At 45.4% G+C, this 18,517-nt stretch overlaps 1 protein-coding gene across 8 annotated transcripts; it reads right to left on the minus strand.

Moving 5' to 3' along the window:
• Positions 1-787: 787 nt before the first annotated feature.
• Positions 788-14,026, minus strand: LOC120686551 (protein ACCUMULATION AND REPLICATION OF CHLOROPLASTS 3-like). Of its 8 annotated transcripts, none has more exons than XR_005680246.1 (17): positions 13,704-14,026; positions 12,159-12,217; positions 11,968-12,032; positions 11,612-11,746; positions 11,452-11,500; positions 10,812-10,924; positions 10,657-10,728; positions 10,458-10,568; positions 10,041-10,222; positions 4,034-4,294; positions 3,833-3,948; positions 3,383-3,759; positions 2,598-2,702; positions 2,387-2,524; positions 1,882-2,048; positions 1,628-1,774; positions 788-1,025 (listed from the first exon to the last, which is right to left on the minus strand). XR_005680246.1 is itself a non-coding variant. In XM_039968765.1 (16 exons), the coding sequence occupies exons 1-16, from the start codon at positions 13,958-13,960 to the stop codon at positions 1,717-1,719; spliced, it is 2,265 nt and encodes a 754-aa protein (XP_039824699.1). In that variant the 5' UTR covers positions 13,961-14,026; the 3' UTR covers positions 1,191-1,716. The 8 variants fall into 8 exon arrangements, 2 of the variants coding, with proteins under 2 accessions (XP_039824699.1, XP_039824718.1); XR_005680248.1 differs by having other exon boundaries at positions 889-1,048; XR_005680250.1 differs by having other exon boundaries at positions 889-1,060.
• Between the last annotated feature and the right edge of the window lie 4,491 nt (positions 14,027-18,517).

The following is an 18,517-nucleotide window of genomic DNA, read 5'->3' on the forward strand; positions in this document are numbered from 1 at the left end:
ACTTTGCCGCTGTGTCTGCTCTGGTGGATGCTTTGCCGCTGTACTGCTCTGGCGGATGCTTTGCCGCCGTCGTTGTTGGTTGGAGTTCTCTTCGGGCGGATGCTTTGCCGCCGATATTGGTTGGTCGGGTGGATGCTTTGCCACCTTGTTTGTGTTGCGGATCTTCGCACCTTTGGCGATGTAGTTTCTTTAGCAGGTTCAGTTGTTGGTTGTGCTGGGTCGGTCTTGGTTAGGTTTGTAGGGTTGGAGGTGTTCTCCTCCATTGTGCTTCTACTGCTATATGTCTGTTGTGGTTGTTGGGTGTTTGTCTATATTTTTTTTTAGTTTTTTTTTCCTGTTTTTAGTCCTTTGTAATCTTGTGTTGGTCAAGCTATATTTGGCCGCATCAAGAATTGTCTGTAAACTGCTTTCTTCTTAATGAAATACGTGCTCAGACACGGTCGCGAAAAAAATCCGCAGCCGCTAGCTTGCGCCCGATATGAAATACTCAAATGTACCAGCACAGCAATCAGCCAGCGGGGCTCCACCAGGAAGCGGTAGCACGCAAGAGAGCCCTAGAAAGCACTTGGGACGTGACAGCAGATAGGTTTTCTTATGCCGTGCAGGCGTACCTTGGGTGCTCGGCAAGATCCCCGGCCTTCTGCCGCTTAGATTTTGAAACAGCGAGGCGATGGATGGAATGAATCTGGTAGGTGCTGATACCGTCCAGATCAAGAAGGGGAGTTGCACTTGAGCTCCTAAGCTGTCAGTCCCCGGAATATTTTGATTACACTGGCTCCATTGTATACTTCAAAAGTTTCCTTTATTCATAGGGAAAGTATTCATAGGGAAAGGAGGGGATGTCGTTGTCTGCACAGATTTGCCTCTAGCTCACTGAAACACCTAAACTTGGAATCCCAGATGTCATTCGTCGGAGACATGATAAATCATACATTGTCAAACTCTAACAGCGAAGGACTTGAGATCTTCTCTCCAGCTAAACAGAAGAATAGGTCTTCAGAATTTCCTTAGCATCCATCTGATCCCTGCCATCCAAGCCGTGAACAAACTGCAAGCCAAACTGAGAAACAGTAGAACTCTATCTATGCAATGTATAGCATCTCTATGACCATTGTACCACTTTTTCCATGACTAATTCCTACAAGATTCTTCAAATTATTGGGAGCTGCCTTTGACCGAGCAGGGTGAAATGAGTATACTGGACAAAGATATTATCAAAACGTAATGGGTAGATGACATTGATGGAAACAAAAAAAAAAAAAAGAGGAAAGGGTCCAATTTGGGCCCACATTTGTGGAAACTCAAGTACTCAATTGGAAATCTTAGTAAGGCTATGGGAGATTGTTCATACATGTACAGACCACCCTAGTCAGAGAAGAAAATATCCAGACACTTCATGCTCAGACACAGTTGAGCAGCTGCTCCCAACTTCTAGTGGTACATCAGCCGTATGAAGAAAGCCTTCTCCCATACTTCTAGCGATATATACAGAAATCACAACAGTCGGTAGTTATTTTTTTAAAGGAAAAATTAGGCATCAAAACTTTAGCACTCCCAATAGGCACCTATTTACGATTTTCAAGACTGAAAATAGAATCACTTCGTGTTTAGTGGAGAGGCTCCATACCAGAGTGCCTTGCAACATCTGAGATTTTGAAGCATAGCTGGAGAAGCAAAATTTTGCCAATTTCTGAAGATTTACTTAGATACGAAGCCCTATTTCTCCATTTTAGTTCTCCTAACTAGTACACCGTCATCCCAAACCTCAATCCACCTGTAAACATTAGCAAGGACAGAGGTAAGTCCCTCTTTTTATTCGAAAAGGTACGAAGATGTACCCTTTCTGGAGTGCATCAGACACATTAAATGTATGAGAGCAACCTTGATCCATTTGCCTCTACCAATAGGCTCTCCCCATGGCGCCATCCATTTTGGAAATGGCCAAAGAAGATACTCCCATCCTTGCAATAAAATCTACCCTCGCCATTAGCCTTCCCTTTCCAAAAATTTGCAAACCAGCGGTCACCACTGTGAAAATAGTACCAGCCCTAGATGAAAGGGGGAAAGCTCAGTAAGTCACATGAGTGTCAATACTGTTAGATTGCTCAATTTGATATAAAAATAAATGTTTGGAATTTCTAGCTTGGATAAGTTAAGGTGCTTGGATATTTCATGTCCGGTTATTCCATAATAAAAAATCAAGACAAATGATCTTTATATAGCAGATAATCAATAAATCTTGAAGTAACAGCTCTAAGCACATGGTAGTCATGGTTAGTAGGCATATAAATGAACTGCCAACTGTGAGTCTGAAAGCAGTTTGCTAGTGTTTCCATTTCACAAATGCGATATACAACATGAGAACAACTTTAACATGCTGCCATACCTTTCCATGAATAAGGTCATCCCTCCATGTTCCGTGATATACATCACCATTACTGTGAAAGAGAGTCCCCAAACCAGATCTCTTACCATACCTCCAGAGTCCATCATAAAAGCTCCCATCACTGAAGGTTAGACGTCCCTGTAATTGTTAACAAGGTAAGATTGTTGGATTTGTCAAATAAGTTGGAAAGGACATGTAATTCCGATCTCACCTTTCCTTCAGGGACACCTTCTTGGCATCTGCCTCTATAAGTTCCCCCTCCATACTGTATTTCAACAATGGGGCTCCATGTCTTTTCTGGTTCTCTTTCTGCATCCTGCAAGAAAAATAATGGATTGCAGATGCTAATGCTCTTAGGATATGAAGAGTCAGAGCAAAGCAACAAGTGTTATCCAGATTCTGGCTGAAATAAAACATTTTCCCCTCCAGAAAAGTAGAAACAGGAAACATCACTAAAGACAAGATAAATATTGAGCTAAGAATGTTCATATTGGCCTAATGTGAGGATTTTATCACACAAAAAAAGGAGTCAAGAGAAGTCAACACTCAACACCAAAGTAAAATGTCTAAGTAGTATCATAAACACCTTACATGCACAAACATAACTGAATGGAAAGGCCATCTTAATATCACAAGACAATGGAACTAGTGAGCTAGCAACACAAATGGAACTACTCAGGGAGGCTGCAGCATACGATTCTAGAGCTGAAACTAGGATGGTTTTGGACTTTTGGTACAAGGAACAACAATCCAATTTTGGATTAGTAAACCTGGCTGCCAGTTTGGTCAACCTATATGGAATCTGAAATCAGACTAATAAGAAACAAAGACTCCTTATATTTGAATTTAATAAAGGAAAATTTTTCTGCACTTCTCCAAGCTGATTTGGTCTAGGCAAGGTGCCTATTTCCTATTTGCGTTTAAACAAGGATGGAGTTTATAACAAACTATGTCAGCATGACATCCAGAATCAGTACGCAGGAGAGAGAAACTAACGAGCATCAATGCAGCCCGGCTGGATATTGAGTTTGAACCACGCTTTCGAGACCTATCCATTTTGCCCCTCAGAAATGTGACTGCAGAACTACACATGCCCATTACTTTCTCCAAACGAACATCAGAAAATGGTACTGCAAAAATAACATGTCCAGTAGCTGCAGTTGTGCCAGCATCAGGAGTTTCAGGGTGCGTATTTGGAGACTGATCAGACTGAAATTTGCTAAGTTTTACACCAACAGGAAGAGTGACAATATCAAGCTCATCATTTTTACTGCTTCCACTTGCCATTGTACGCTCTTTAGCCCATAATTGTGCAATGCCAAAACCAGGGGAATTGCTCAAGAAACCATGCTCCTGCTGTGAACCTAAATGCTCTGTCAATGAAGCTAAAGTTAAAAAAGCACAAGCAAACAAAACGTGTATCGTGCTGTGCGTAAAAAAAAAAACCTCTGTTGTCATCTCTGCCCATTTCTTCAGCAGCCAGAAGAGTACCGTCTAGAGACTCTGGTTTTATTCTCCAATTCCAATCATTACTCTCGCTAGACAGAATTGCAATGAACATGCTTGATCATAGTAATAGAAAGTATTTTTTTAAAAAGGAACTGGATTTTCTTGGATAAAAGGAAAGAAACCAAGCCTGTATGTTACCTCTCAGATTCCAAACCCTCAATTTCTTCAGGAGATAATTTTGAAACAGTAGCATCAGAAGAACCGTTAGAAAGTTGTGATAATTCTCGCTCTACAGAATTAGATCCATTGTCAGGCAGTCGATCAAATGAATGCTTTTGCCTAGTTTGTTTCTGCTCAAGTATATCTCCTCCCATAAGAGAGGATATAAAAGGAAAACGCAAGGCCAAACTTGAAAGAAAGTCCTCTTGTACTGTTGGAACACTTTCATCATAGTGGTTTCTGTAAACAAATATTGTAGTGCATTATCAACCAGTAATATCAACAGTCATCACCAATGGGTGAGCAAAGCAAAACTGCAGTTTAATTTTCTACTCATGCCCCCTAACAGTATATCAAGACCTAGCACATATTGGAATGAATCGACTAAAATCTAGTAATCTTTTGTGCAGCTACTTTTTTAGACTACATATGCTGCAATAGACTACTGTTATCAACACAAGAATCACATAATAACTATAATTCGAAACATTATGAGACCACATATCAGCCAAATATAGAAAGAAATGACAACTACACTCCAATTTTGCACATGGCAGTCTAAAATAAAAGGTACCACCTGATGGGAAATGTTATCCAACTAATTTAATGGTTCTTTCAAACAACAGCACTATTCAAGGACAATGGGAAATCTTTAACCATGAAGACTGGAAAGTGAAGCATATACTACAATTATAAGACTGCAGAAATAAAGTTTGTACCATAATAGTTATGTTATGTGAACCGTGAAAAACTATATACTACCACCCAGAAGTCTTCAATACTCAGCAAATAGACAAGAGGACCTCAGAACAAATAGAAAAGAGACTGCAGAGTAGGAATGTGACAAGAAATGGAAAGGGAATAGCTGAAAGATGCTACGCGTGACATACGAGGGATCAAGCCAACAAGGACATCCAGCATATGGTTTGCTAGAGAGGTCTGGTATCGGCTCTTCTCCAGCTTTGGACTGCTGAATCTAACGCCCCAACCCACAGACCCCGTGTACAAGTGGTGCGGTGCATTAGTAAGTACTGGCAAAGAGAAGCGCAAGGGGTTCAATTCGCTGGTCATCCTTGGTGCCTGGGTGCTCTGGGATCAACAGAAAGACATACTCTTCAACAATGGCTCACCATCAGTCCAGCATCTCCTGCAGGTGGTGGACAATGAGGTGCACCTGCGGAGCCTCACCGGCGCCAAGGGGCCTTGGAAGCCACTAATTCAAGTAGGACCTGGTTCAAAAATCCTAAAAAGGCGAGATGTAATCTATAAACTGCAAGGGCAGATGTTGTTAAGTATGATCAGGGCCTGAGGCCCATATAGACTACCTCATATACCACAACTGTTGTCTCTGTTCTCTCTCTTCTCCCCCATTCACTGATCCAAGGTAACATGGTACAGAGCAGGTAGGGTTAGGGATACCTCATCCCACCCGAGATCCACTGTTCCGCCCACTGTTCCGCCGCCGCCGGCCGTCCGCCGTCGCGGATCCGCGAGTTGCGGACCCGTTTTGCAGCCGCCCGTCGCGGCTCGCGTGCGGGAGTGGCCCGTCGCCGCCCCGTCTCATTGCCCGTTCACCATCTCCGCCTGCCGCCGTCGCGGCTGTCGCGGCCGCCCGTCCCCGCCTGTCACGGCCGCCCGTCGCGCCCGTCCTCGCGCCGCCCGTCTGCCGTCGCGCCGCCCGTCGCGGCCTTCATCCGCGCGCCGTCCGTGCGCCCCAGTCCCGCTCGCTCGTCCGTGCGCGCGCGCTCGACTGGGCGTCGGCCGCTTGCTGTCACCCGTGCGCCCGTCGTCGGGGCCGAGGGAGGTGTGCGGCTGTGTGCTGCTGCCTCTGCTGCTCTGCAGGCCTCCGCCCGTCCTCTGTTTCAGTAGCCAGAGGGAGCAGCCCGTGCTGGTTCTGTGCTGCTGCTCTGCTAGTGCTGCTCAGCCTCTGCTCTCTTCTGCTGGTGCTGGTGCTACGCGTGAAGCTGTGCGCCTCTGCTCTGCTCTGCTCGTGGTCTACAGAAAGGAAAGGAGGGGCAGCGCCTACCTCAGTTCTTCTATACTACTGCCGCATAGTTGCTTCTGCTTCTGTTCAAGCGCAGTCACTGCCCAGCTCTGTTCTCTGGTTTGAGTACAAGTATCAGCATTTCTTCAACATTAAGTATCAGCATTTCTTCAACATATTGCAATCCAGTGTTATGGCTAGTGATATCAAACTTGATGCTGGGGTTCATACTAATGGAACCGTGTCAATTGCTGTTGCCTCTCAGAACATTGCTTCGCAGTCTTGGATTCTGGATTCAGAGGCTTCTTTTCATGTGACGTCTGACAAGTCTAAGTTAGTAGCATGTAAACCAGTCACTAATGCTACTTCTGTCCACACTGCTGATGGTACATCATGTCATGTTACTCACCAGGGTTCCCTTTACTCTCCCTATTTTTATATACCTGATGTTTCCTGCGTACCTCAGCTATCTATGAATCTTTTATCAGTGGGTCAAATAGCTGATATGAACTGCTTTGTTGGATTTGATGATTCATCATGTTTTATCCAAGATCGTCAGAGTGGAAGTGTGATTGGGACTGGTCATCGCCGTAGAGATTCTTCTAACCTCTATGTTTTGGACACCTTACATCTTCCTTCTTCCACTGCTCGTGTGTCATCTGTTGTGTCATCATCAGGGTCATCTTTCGCCAAGTGGCATCATCGTCTTGGCCACCTATGTGGGTCTCGATTGTCTACCCTAATTCATGAGGGTCATCTTGGTCGTATCCCTATTGATTCTAGTTTCCACTGCAAGGGTTGCAGGCTTGGCAAACAGGTACAACTCCCATATTCTAGTAGTACTTCTCATTCCACTCGACCTTTTGATCTTATTCACTCAGATGACTGGGGTCCTTCACCTTTTGCTTCCAAGGGTGGTCACAGTTACTATGTCATTTTCATTGATGACTATTCTCGATACACTTGGATCTATTTTATGAAACATCGATCCCAACTGTGTTCTATTTACCAGTCCTTTGCTCGCATGGTGCACACTCAATTTTCCACTGCTGTTAGATTTTTTCGTTCTGATTCTGGAGGTGAATACTTGTCGTCAGCTTTTCACCAGTTTCTCACCTCCGAGGGCACCCTTGCTCAGCTCTCATGTGCAAGTGCTCATGCTCAAAATGGTGTTGCTGAACGTAAACATCGCCATCTTATTGAGACTGCTCGCACACTTCTCATTGCATCATTTGTGCCTTCTCATTTTTGGGGAGAAGCTTTCTCTACTGCTGTTTATCTTATTAATCGGCAACCTTCCTCCAAACTTGCTGGTAAATGTCCTGGTGAGGTTCTTTTTGGTATACCTCCTAACTATGACTATCTCCGAGTTTTTGGGTGCACGTGCTATGTCTTGCTTGCACCTCGTGAGCGAACTAAGTTAACTGCCCAATCTGTTGAATGTGTTTTTCTTGGTTATAGTCCTGAGCATAAGGGTTACCGTTGTTATGATCCTTCCTCTCGTCGCATGCGTATCTCTCGTGATGTGACATTTGTTGAGAATCATACATTCTTTTACAACCCTTCTACTCAGCCCTCGTATTCGCCCACAGAGTCCACATCGTTTCTTTTTCTTCCTCCTATTTCATCCAGCGATACTGCTACTACAACACCACCACCACCTGTTACAATTATTCCCGATCCCACTCCTTCCATCACACCCATTCCCGTTGAGCCTCCATCACCACCTCCTCCACCCTCTAAACCACCTGTCACAAAAGTTTACACTCATCGTCCCAAAGCTCCTACCGAACCTCCATCTGATCCGCCTTCCTCGGCCACTCCTGATGCTCCTGTTTCTAATGATTCTAATACTCTTCATCAATCACATGATGTTTCTGATGAGTCACAGATTGGTCAGCACTACAATTTACGTGATCGTACCACTATTGAGCGACCTGACAGGTTTGGTTTCTCACGTGTTGGTGCTGTTATTGATGAGCCATCCACTTATCATGAAGCTGCCAATATTCCAGAGTGGCAGGCTGCTATGACTGAGGAACTGGCTGCACTTGAGCGCACATGTACTTGGGATCTTGTTCCATTACCATCTCATGCAGTACCTATCACATGCAAATGGGTATTCAAAATTAAAACCAAATCAGATGGTTCTATTGAGAGATATAAAGCCCACTTGGTTGCCAGGGGTTTTCAGCAAACTCAAGGTCTTGATTATGATGAGACATTTGCTCCCGTTTCTCACATGACCATTGTTCGCACTCTAATTGCAGTGGTTGCTTCTTGTTCTTGGACTATCTCTCAGATGGATGTTAAGAATGCCTTTCTCCATGGTGATTTACATGAGGAAGTGTATATGCAACCCCCACCAGGTGTCCATGCACCTTCAGGATATGTTTGTCGTCTTCGTCGTGCATTATATGGTCTCAAACAGTCTCCTCGTGCTTGGTTTCAGCGCTTCGTTTCTGTGATACGGGCTGCAGGCTTTTCACCAAGTGAACATGATCCAACCTTATTTATTCATCATTCTCCACATGGACGTACTTTGCTTCTTCTATATGTTGATGATATGTTGATTACGGGAGATGATATAGAACACATTTCTCATGTGAAGAAGCAACTTGGGGAGCAATTTCAGATGTCTGATTTAGGTCCTCTCAGTTATTTCTTAGGGATTGAGGTTTTGCATTCTGCCAAGGGCTATTATCTTTCTCAGTCCAAATATATACAAGATCTTCTTGCTCGCTCTGACATTACTGATAATCGGACGGCTGCAACACCTATGGATCTTCACTTGCAACTTCGTCCTACTAATGGTGCTCCCTTGGAGGATCCCTCTCGGTATAGGCATATTGTCGGGAGTCTTGTTTATCCCACTGTTACTCGACCTGACATTGCTCATGCTGTGCATATCTTGAGTCAGTTTGTGAGTGCTCCCACATTGGTTCACTTTGGACACTTGCTTCGTGTCCTACGGTACTTAAGGGGGACATCATCTCAGTGCTTACTCTATGCTCATGATAGTCCACTACGTCTTCATGCTTACTCGGACTCCACTTGGGCGAGTGATCCCACAGACTGTCGTTCAGTCACTAGTTATTGTATTTTTCTTGGTTCTTCTCCTCTTGTTTGGAAGTCCAAGAAGCAGTCAGCTGTATCTCGATCAAGTACGGAGGTAGAACTTCGAGCACTTGCCACTACCACTTCAGAGATTGTATGGCTTCGATGGTTGCTAGCTGATTTTGGTATTTCCTGTGATACCCCCACACCTCTCCTTTGTGATAATACCGGAGCCATACAGATTGCAAATGATCCTGTGAAGCATGAACTCACAAAACATATTGGTGTTGATGCCTCTTTTACTCGGTCTCATTGTCAGCAACAAACAATTGCTCTTCAGTATGTGCCATCAGAGTTGCAAGTAGCAGATTTCTTCACCAAAGCACAAACTCGAGAGCAACATCGACTTCATTTGCTCAAACTCAATGCTTCTAATCCTCCACCTCCGCCTTGAGTTTGAAGGGGGGTGTTAAGTATGATCAGGGCCTGAGGCCCATATAGACTACCTCATATACCACAACTGCTGTCTCTGTTCTCTCTCTTCTCCCCCATTCACTGATCCAAGGTAACAGATGTAACAGATTTTATTCCTCCTTAGTGCAATGACAAGCAATTCAGCATGTTCAAAAAAAAGGCACTCATGTCTGCTAAAACTGTTTTACTAAGAAAAATGCACCGCTCTATGTTTATTTCAAGGTCACATGTTTAGATTTTTATTCATATATCAATCAGATAGTTAAAACACGCAGTACAGTTCAAACATTCAACCATAGCTGCTTAACAAACTATATTTGACTTGAAAGATTTACTGGACAAAATACAGGATAGTATGAAGTATACATTAAAATCGCAGATTATGATTGGGAATGACGAACACAAAAGGTCATTAAAAGTCAGATCAAATCATTTAAAATGTTCCGCATCAGGTGCTATGCGACGACTTACCGGATAGTTAGAAGAGAAACTACTATCAGTTTTGGCTCTAAATCAGGTTCAGAATTTCTAGAAAATATAATATCTTTGGTGAATCCGGTAACTCGACGAAAGATGTGCAGGATGGAGATCATATCACTTTCAGACAATACCCGAGCAGTTGTAAGGGAAAGGAAAACCACATTGTTCAAGTCCTACACAATAATGATGCCAAAAAAGTCAGTGCATCAAAACATAACAGAGTTGCACAAAGATTCCATGGCTACAGATTTCCTTAGATATACAATCTTTTGCACTGTGCGCAGGTGCCCTTGAAGGCTTGAACTTAGGGTACCAAAATATGAACATATTTCTTTTTTCCTTTTAATATTTCTTACAGAAGATGGAATAAACTCAGTAAAAGTTACAAAAAAAGACAATAAATTCCACCTTTATGCCACCACGAAGAAATGGGCAGTGGAAGACAGCCTGCTTAATTGCTGACTGGATGTTATAACCAGCACCAAAGCCAACTCTAGCTTCCCCATAGCTTCTAAGTAGCTGTTACAGCTGAAGACTGTAAGAATCATTTAAGAAAAGCTCATGTCTAGACAATAGATCTTAGTAGGAAGGAAATATATTAGATTACCTTGGCTACTTCCTCAGGATCAACTTCCTTAATTTGCGCATTAAGGGAACTCCAGAACATCTTATAATAACCCTGATATTGCAAGAAAATGTGATTAGAACATTGGAATGCAATATTTCATATCAAAGCACAGCATGGAAGGATTTGAAACTCACAGACATCATGATAGATATCATGCTAATAGTTGACAGGACAGCATTATTGGCACTTTCCAAAGCTTCAGCAAGAGTTTCTACTTCCGTCTCAAGCAATGAATCAGCTTCAATAACTGTGCCAGTAGAGAAAAAACTGTAATTGTTTAGACTACAAGCCTTTGTTCTTGGCTGTGGCAAATTACATATATATTTTGGTGTTAATATTGCATGGAGAACAAACAGAACCACACCACAAGATTCCAGAAAAAAAATGATAATTGAAGTGAATACATCAATCATCAATATCCACACCACCAAAAAGAAGCGGTTATTATATTACTGAAAGCACCCAAAATGACTTAGCTTGCCATAAATAGCTTTTCTTCTTTTATCATTTCAACCTTTGGTGGTACGGTATGGGAATCAGTGTCCAGAAACCTAGAGTCCATTAATTGGGAGCATAAGGAACAACTAGTGCTACGTCAAAGGCCTAGGTCCATAGTGAAGGAAGCAATGCCCCATGTAGAACAAAGTGAGAAAAGCTTTTATGTAATTTTCAAAAAAAAAAGAGAAAATTTTTTATGTCATCTTTTTTACTTTTTCATGCCATACTGCAAAATGTTAACACATGGTGTAACAGGTAGGCTAGAAAATGGGTTACCAATGTGAAAGTTTGAGCACGATCGAAGCTTGCCAATCAAATCAGCTGCCTGCAGACGGCACAAATTAATAGTAAATTATTTGAATCTTTTAAGCAACCTGCACCCCACAAAGTTCACTGTACATGGAAACTAAGAAAAATTACTACAGAAGTTATTTACCTCTACTTGCCGTCTCTGTCCCTCAAAGCAGAAGGGCTTCAAAAATATTGATGCAGCTAGATTACCAGCAGATTTGACAGCGCTAAGAAGTTCCATTGCAGTAATATGGTCAGCATCCTGGCCTGCACTTGAAACCTAAATTTAAAAAGTCATAGTAAGATAGGTGATCAGATCTTGGTCTCAGTTGACAAAAATCAATAGTAACATGTGTTTATATTAAAATTATCCAACAGAGTAGTAAGGGAGATATTAAAATATCTATAAAACAATCAATTAGATGCATACTCAATGTCCTAATGTCAAACAATACGAGAACAACATATAGTGTCAAAAAGAAAGATGGGAAGTGTACAGACAAGAATAACTGCAGGTGGGCAGGGATGAAGAAATAAGGGATGTTCCAGATCTCTGAACACTGCATCTGAAAAAACATAGAGATGTCAGCTTCATACTAAAAAAAGTAGATGGAGAATGAAGGCCAGAAAATATGTGCACTTAAATAACATTGAACCAACTCAAGAACTTGAGACCAGAAAAGACACATTACCAGTTCCATGACCTTTTTGTATTAACTGTACTCTAGAATTATCCATCACATGTACTGTCCTGAAACAATACTTTCAGAGATGGTTCAAATGCTTAGGTAAGAAACTGAAAACATGAAACAATAGCAAACAAGCATTTCACTTAAAAGATGATTTCATGCCAGGCTTATACTACCTCTTTTTTATTTACATGTCGTATTAGGTTTGTCCTAAGTAAAATTTGACTAACTTTGACCAAACCTATAGAAAAATAGAGCAACAACTATATTAACCAACATATGCATTATCAGCATATATATCATAGTGGATTCAATTAAACAAATTTGGTATTGTAAATGTTATTATTTTTTCTTAAAATTTGGTCAAAGTTAGCCAAGTTTGACTTAGGACAAACCTAATGTGACAAGTAAATAAAAATAGAGGGAGTATGCAGCAAAATAAATTAGAGGTTCTTCATACGTAGCACTAGTGATATCATTCACAGCTATTTGACAAAGATATATTAATATAGAGAAATTGCACCGTACACTTTGAATTTGTGTGAAATATAGAATGATCACAATAGTCTTTCTAGCATTCTTTACATTGGGTTAGGAAATGCAAGTAAGCTACTGGCTAGTAGGTACAAGATGAAGTCCTTTCGGGCTTCATATACCAGACTTCAGAAGTATTTAGCACACTGAAGACTAATCTAAATCCTACAGAAGTTTAAAAGAACCAATGTGCCACTGATTAAATAGTGTGTAAGGATGTACTAGTAAATGGACCTAGGGGTGGTAATGGGCCATGACCCTAGAGGTCACTTCAAAGCCCAATTTGGCCCTTTAGTTTTTTAGCTCAAAATTGTATAGGATTAGAGCTCAGCTCTTTTAGGGCCCGGCCCATAGATTATCTAGGCCAAATTTGACGGCCCTTTACCACCCCTAAATGGACCACGATATAGTCTACTAAGACATTCTTATAATTTCCTTGATTCTATAAAAGACAAAAATTACCATTTGCTGCAGAAAGGTTCGTCGTACAGTACAAAAATTAACCAATTGAATCTCATAAACAACTCTCTGCTCTCGCAGAATATTAATGTGGTATGCAGAAAATCTTGAAAAACTCACAATGCTGGGTAACTTGCATATTAGATTGACACCTGCTTATGCACACTATATAATTGAAAAAGTAGTATTATAATGATATTTGTGCTGATAGTGAAGAAAAATCATCATCATAACAACAGAGTCATTTTCATTACTCCATTTGGACAATAAACACTACGGGAAGGCAAATTACGGACGAGATATTTTCCGAAATTGCAGCATCATGGCCCCCATAGATGATTCAACTTTTAGAAAATATCACTGGTGGAAATCGAAGCCACGATACTAAATTAAATTCGGCAGTTGATCGATTCTTCCAGCTGGGGCCCCAATTCGACATATCAAGAGCCCCCAGAACTACATTGCGCAAAATATTGCGTCCTGAAGGCCAAACGAGCTCGGCATCGCGTACACACCAGACAGTCCTCGATTTACGAATTCGGGTCGGTTCCGTACCAGAAGCGGATAGGAGTGGAGGTCAGTGTGCGGGAGCCCAGGCAGAAGTCGATGACGGCGTCCTTGCGGCTCCCGACCCCTACCACCTCCACGGGCTCCGTCGCCCGCGAAGCACCCTCCGCCGCCGCGCGCACTCCGTGGACGCGTCGTCGGCTGCGGCTGCTGCGCCCCCGTGTGGAAGGGTCAAGGCGCCGCGGGGACGTGCTGAGGTGGGCGAGGGGCGGCGGAAGCGCGAGACCCCTGACTGGAGCCGCCATGGGCGACGAGGACGTGTGGATGGCAGAGGCAGTGGCACGGGCAGCGAGCGAGGCTGTTGAGACTTGAGACGGAGGAAGGAGAAGCCGACGAGCCGTGGTTTAGCGGCATCTCGCCGTCAACTGCGTGCTGCCGGTGACGGTGGTGCCTGCCTGACGATGGAACTGTATTGGGCCTACCTGAGCCCAACGTTGAACTCGTTTACTGCTTGGCCCAAATAAGTATTTCAGTTTGGGCTTCTTAGCAGCGGCAATTGACGGCCTATAAAAATGATCCTATTTTGGCTTTACCTAAGACAATGCTCGCTCTATCATAGCCAACCGAGAAGCGAGACAACTTGTCAGGCCAGTCTCAGTGGGACTATTATCAATATAGTTACCTAGATTGTTTCCAAAAATAAAAAATACAGTTATTTAGATTAAAATCTTAAGAACTGTGCCAGTGGAGTATTATGGTGATGATACTCCTCTGTCCTCTCACATTTCATGGCACTTATCTCTTCTCTCTTATCATACTATTGGTACATGCTATTAAATTTAATATTCATGACACTCATACGACACTCCTGAAATTGGCCTGAGTCTACATTTTGTTCTATTTGGTGTCGTTTATACACCCGTTCTTGTAATAAGTGTGCCCATGATCTAGCTCGTTCAGGTTTAGACCGGACCCGGATCAGCCAAAGCACGAGCAAGCATAATTTTCAAAAAAAAAACACGTGAATTAGTTATTGAAATTCATATGTGAGAAAATTAAATTCATAAATTTTATTTATGTTGAGAAATAATGATATTGGTTGTCATGTATCACACCGCGAATAACGTTGGGTATTTAAATTCATGAGATGTGGTCTCATTGAGTTGTTTTCGTAATCGTTCCGCAAGTCCTGGGAAACTTGATGCCAGTTGCCGGCATTTTCCATCAGAACCCCGTTGCATCATAGAACTCCGGCAACGCAACAGCCATGACATGAACGCCAACATCTAAATTTGTACCGGGGCACCTGTAAACAAGTCACGGTATATTCTCCTGCCCCCGAGTCGTCCCCGCTCGGGCGACACGGGCGGCGTCGCTGTTCCCCCGCCGCCACCCCCCTCCCGCTCTTCCCTTCCCCTCGCCGCCGCCGGAGGGGGCTGCCGGAAGCCCGGTGTAACATCCCGTAATTTTACGGAATGTTATATTCTTCAAAAATATGAGATTTCAAAAACTTTTTGCGTGAATGTGTAATAGCTAGGATCACTTAAGGATTAATGCTATTCTTCCTCAAATTCTTAGGATTTAATTTGTAATTTCAACACAAGGACCTAAAGTGCTAGTGTGGTACATTTGAAGTTTGGAGTTTATTTGGCTCTACTTGTTTCAATTTTGTTTGAATGATTTTTGCTTGAATTGGGTGGTATTTGATTTGAATTAAGCCATTCAAATCAAATACAAAAACTAACCAAACCCCTAACTCTAACCAGACCCAAAGCTAACAGGCCAAGCCAACCCGACCGGCCCAAACCCCCCTTTTCGGCCCGAAACCCGCCGCCGCGGCCCGAGTCACGCACGCTCACGCGCGGATGCATCCGCGAGCCCGCACCGGCCTGCTTCGCACGGCCCAATCCACCCCACGCCAGCCCGTTACCCCCGGCCTACTCCGCCCGAGCGGGCGCTCGCGCGGGGACACTGACAGGTGGACCCCACCTGTCGGCTTTCTCCCCCACGGAGACGCCCTGCCTTTTTCCCCTTCCCCTGCTTTTCCTCTCTGCGCCGCGACGTCCGCCGGAGCCTAGAGCAGCTGACGCCACCGCCTACCGCCGATGTCGGCCTTGACCGCCCGCGCGCCGATCCGATCCCATCCGCGCTCGCAAACCCTAGCCACGGAGATGCCCTGATGCTGCCACGCGTCCACGCCCCACGCCCGTCCCATCCCATCCACGCCGTTCCTTGGCGTTTAGGCCCGCCGGGGCCACCCAAAACCCTAGCGATCGCCTACTTAAACCCCAGCGCTCGGCCTCGAAACCCTAGAGCCCCAGGGGTTTCCCCTTCCACTGCCGCCGCCAAGAGAAGAGGAGAAAGGGGAAGGAACAGAGGAGGAGAAGGGAGCCACCGCCTCCGGAGCTACCCCGAGCCGGCGACCCGTATGGCTACACCACCGTTGCAGCTCGGCACGGCACTGCATCGACCCCCCCCCCCCGGCCTCGCCTCGCCACTGCGCCAAGCCCTTCTTCCTCGGACCCGACGGGTGAGCGCTGCCGTTCGCCTCGCCTGTCTTCTCTCTGCTCCGGTGTGCCTTGGCCGCCGATGAGCCGCCGGTAGCAAGCCCCTAGGAACCGCGTTCCCCTTGTGTGTGCGCCTGTAGGTGCCCGACGAGTCGCGCCGCCGTAACCCGCAACCGCCGTCGCCTTCCCCTACCTAGCGCCGCCATGCCGAGCCTACTCGGCTAGGCCACGCCGCGGCCTAGGTAAACCTGGTGCCCGCGCGCGAGCGATCACTGACCCACCACCGGGCGTCGCCGGCGCGACGCCTTTGCGTCGAGGCCGCCGTCGCCTGCTGCCGCCGCCGCCGTGGCCGCACCGCGTGTGGACCACGCGCGGGCGAGCGTTGCAGAGCCTTTGCCTGCCTCGGCGCTGTGGACCATCGCTGCCGCCCTATTTCGCTACCGCCATGGACTCCGCGATGTGCGCGCGTGAAGACCGCCCCTTTGGCCCTTCCTTGAACGCGTGCGTGCATGCCGGAGCCAAGGCGAGACCTTTCTCGCCGGGTGCACGGGCATCGCCGCCGCGGACACTCAGACCGCCGCCACCGCCGCGTCGTTGCCGCTCCATCACCGCACCCACGCCGCGACGTCGCGTTCACGGCGTGGCAAGCCCGACCTGCCGCACAGGCACACACACGCACACACGAGCCCATGGCCGCACCGGATTAGTAGGGAGCCGCACCAGATCCCGGAGAGGATGACGCGTGGGACCCAAACGTCAGTGACAGAGAAGAAAAAGAAGAAAAAGAAAAGAGGAAGGAGGAAGAATGGGCTGGATCTAGCCCAGGAAGCCCAACAAGGAGGACGGCCCGAAGGAGATTGAAGCCCGTTAGTGTGTTTTCCTTTTTCTTTTTCCTTTACACGGCACTGGCACGCGGGTCCCACCTGTCGGTGAAACCAGTCGGCTGACTGGTGGGCCCCCTTGGACCGCGGACTGTTGACCCGGTCAAATTGACCTGGTCAACGCTGACATCAGCATGGGCCATGCTGACGTCAGCATAGCCGACCCCCTAGATGACGTCAGCACATGCCACGTGGCACACCCAGAGGCTGCCACGTGTCACTAATTTTCTTTTATATTATCTGAAAACCTTTTATTAATTCCAGAAATGCTTTTAGGCTTAGAAAAATGATAATAAATCAAGCGTAGCTCCGAAAATTATGAAACTAGTTTCATAATTCTTCTAAAATCATGATCTACGCGTTAGAGTAGGAGTTGATGTGATTTGGATATTCTATTGGGGAGTTTTGTGCATCTTTGCACTTTGACCCTTATACTTTCTCGTAATTACGAATAGGACCCGATGCCGAGGAGCTGACTGGAGTCCACGACTACCCCGACTTTCAGGAGTTCTACGAGGAGACGCCAGGTTCACGCCCATCCATGTTTTGAATTCCCATTAGGCATTGCTTGCTAGATACGCTATGCTCCCAAATTGAGTGATGAGATGAGCTTGCATGGCCATTTACTTACCGTATTCCTTGTTTCCCATACTTATCATTGTTGATACATGCTATTGCTACTTTGTGTGTGAGATTGGGGTATGGGAATATATATATATATATGATATAGTCCTTGCTTGCTGGAAGTTGTCTCCACATATATAGGAGCTGGTGAATAGGTTACGGCAGGGGTGAGCAGACCCTTTCCCTAATCTTTGGATCGGGAGCCGGGGATTGTGCGTTGGGCGCGATCCTGAGTAGCACCTGTAATTGGGTGAAGGGCACCTGTGGCGGGTGCTAGACCGTTCCCGTGGGAACATAGTAGAGGTGTAGGTTGGAGACGGTGCCTGTGATGGGTATCGATTGCAGACCATGTTGACGGAATGCTAACTTGGATGAAGACGCTCGCCTCGGCCGGATGAAGGACTTGACTTTGTGGCCCTAGTGACAGAAGTATGTCAAACATGCACACCACTTATCCTTTATGAGGGGGGACCCAGCCCGAGCTAGCTACGCGCGGCATCATACCTACAGGAGGATAGAGTTTCAGTGTCAGGGGAATGGGCGAGACCCTTTACCCCCGATCGCAGGATCCATGGTGATTCCATTCTAGATTGCTTCACAGCCCCGTGCGACCTTCTGCGGGAGGACGCGCCCCAGACTGGGAGCAGGATGGTGCCGTAGCCGTTAGTTTCGCTGACTGGTGCCTCGGAGATAGTCGGAGTTGCTTGCTGGCTGGATTTGGGGCGAGTGGGTACAGGTGTACAACCCCTGCAGGGTGAAAACTATACGTATAGCCGCGTACTCAGTTATGTACAACTCTTGATCTGGCACCACACTGTAGGTAGATCCACATATACTCTTCTACCTTCCT

This window comes from Panicum virgatum, chromosome 2K (assembly GCF_016808335.1).
Source record: "Panicum virgatum strain AP13 chromosome 2K, P.virgatum_v5, whole genome shotgun sequence".
Taxonomy (NCBI): Eukaryota; Viridiplantae; Streptophyta; class Magnoliopsida; order Poales; family Poaceae; genus Panicum; species Panicum virgatum.

Coding starts and splice junctions, on each gene's coding strand:
- LOC120686551 (XM_039968765.1), bottom strand. CDS start 13,960: ATGGCGGCTCCAGTCAGGGGTCTCGCGCTTCCGCCGCCCCTCGCCCAC. Junction 12,033..12,158: donor ACAAAAAGGTCATGGAACTG/GTAATGTGTCTT, acceptor ATGTTTTTTCAG/ATGCAGTGTTCAGAGATCTG. Junction 4,295..10,040: donor GTTTCTCTTCTAACTATCCG/GTAAGTCGTCGC, acceptor ATTTGTTTACAG/AAACCACTATGATGAAAGTG.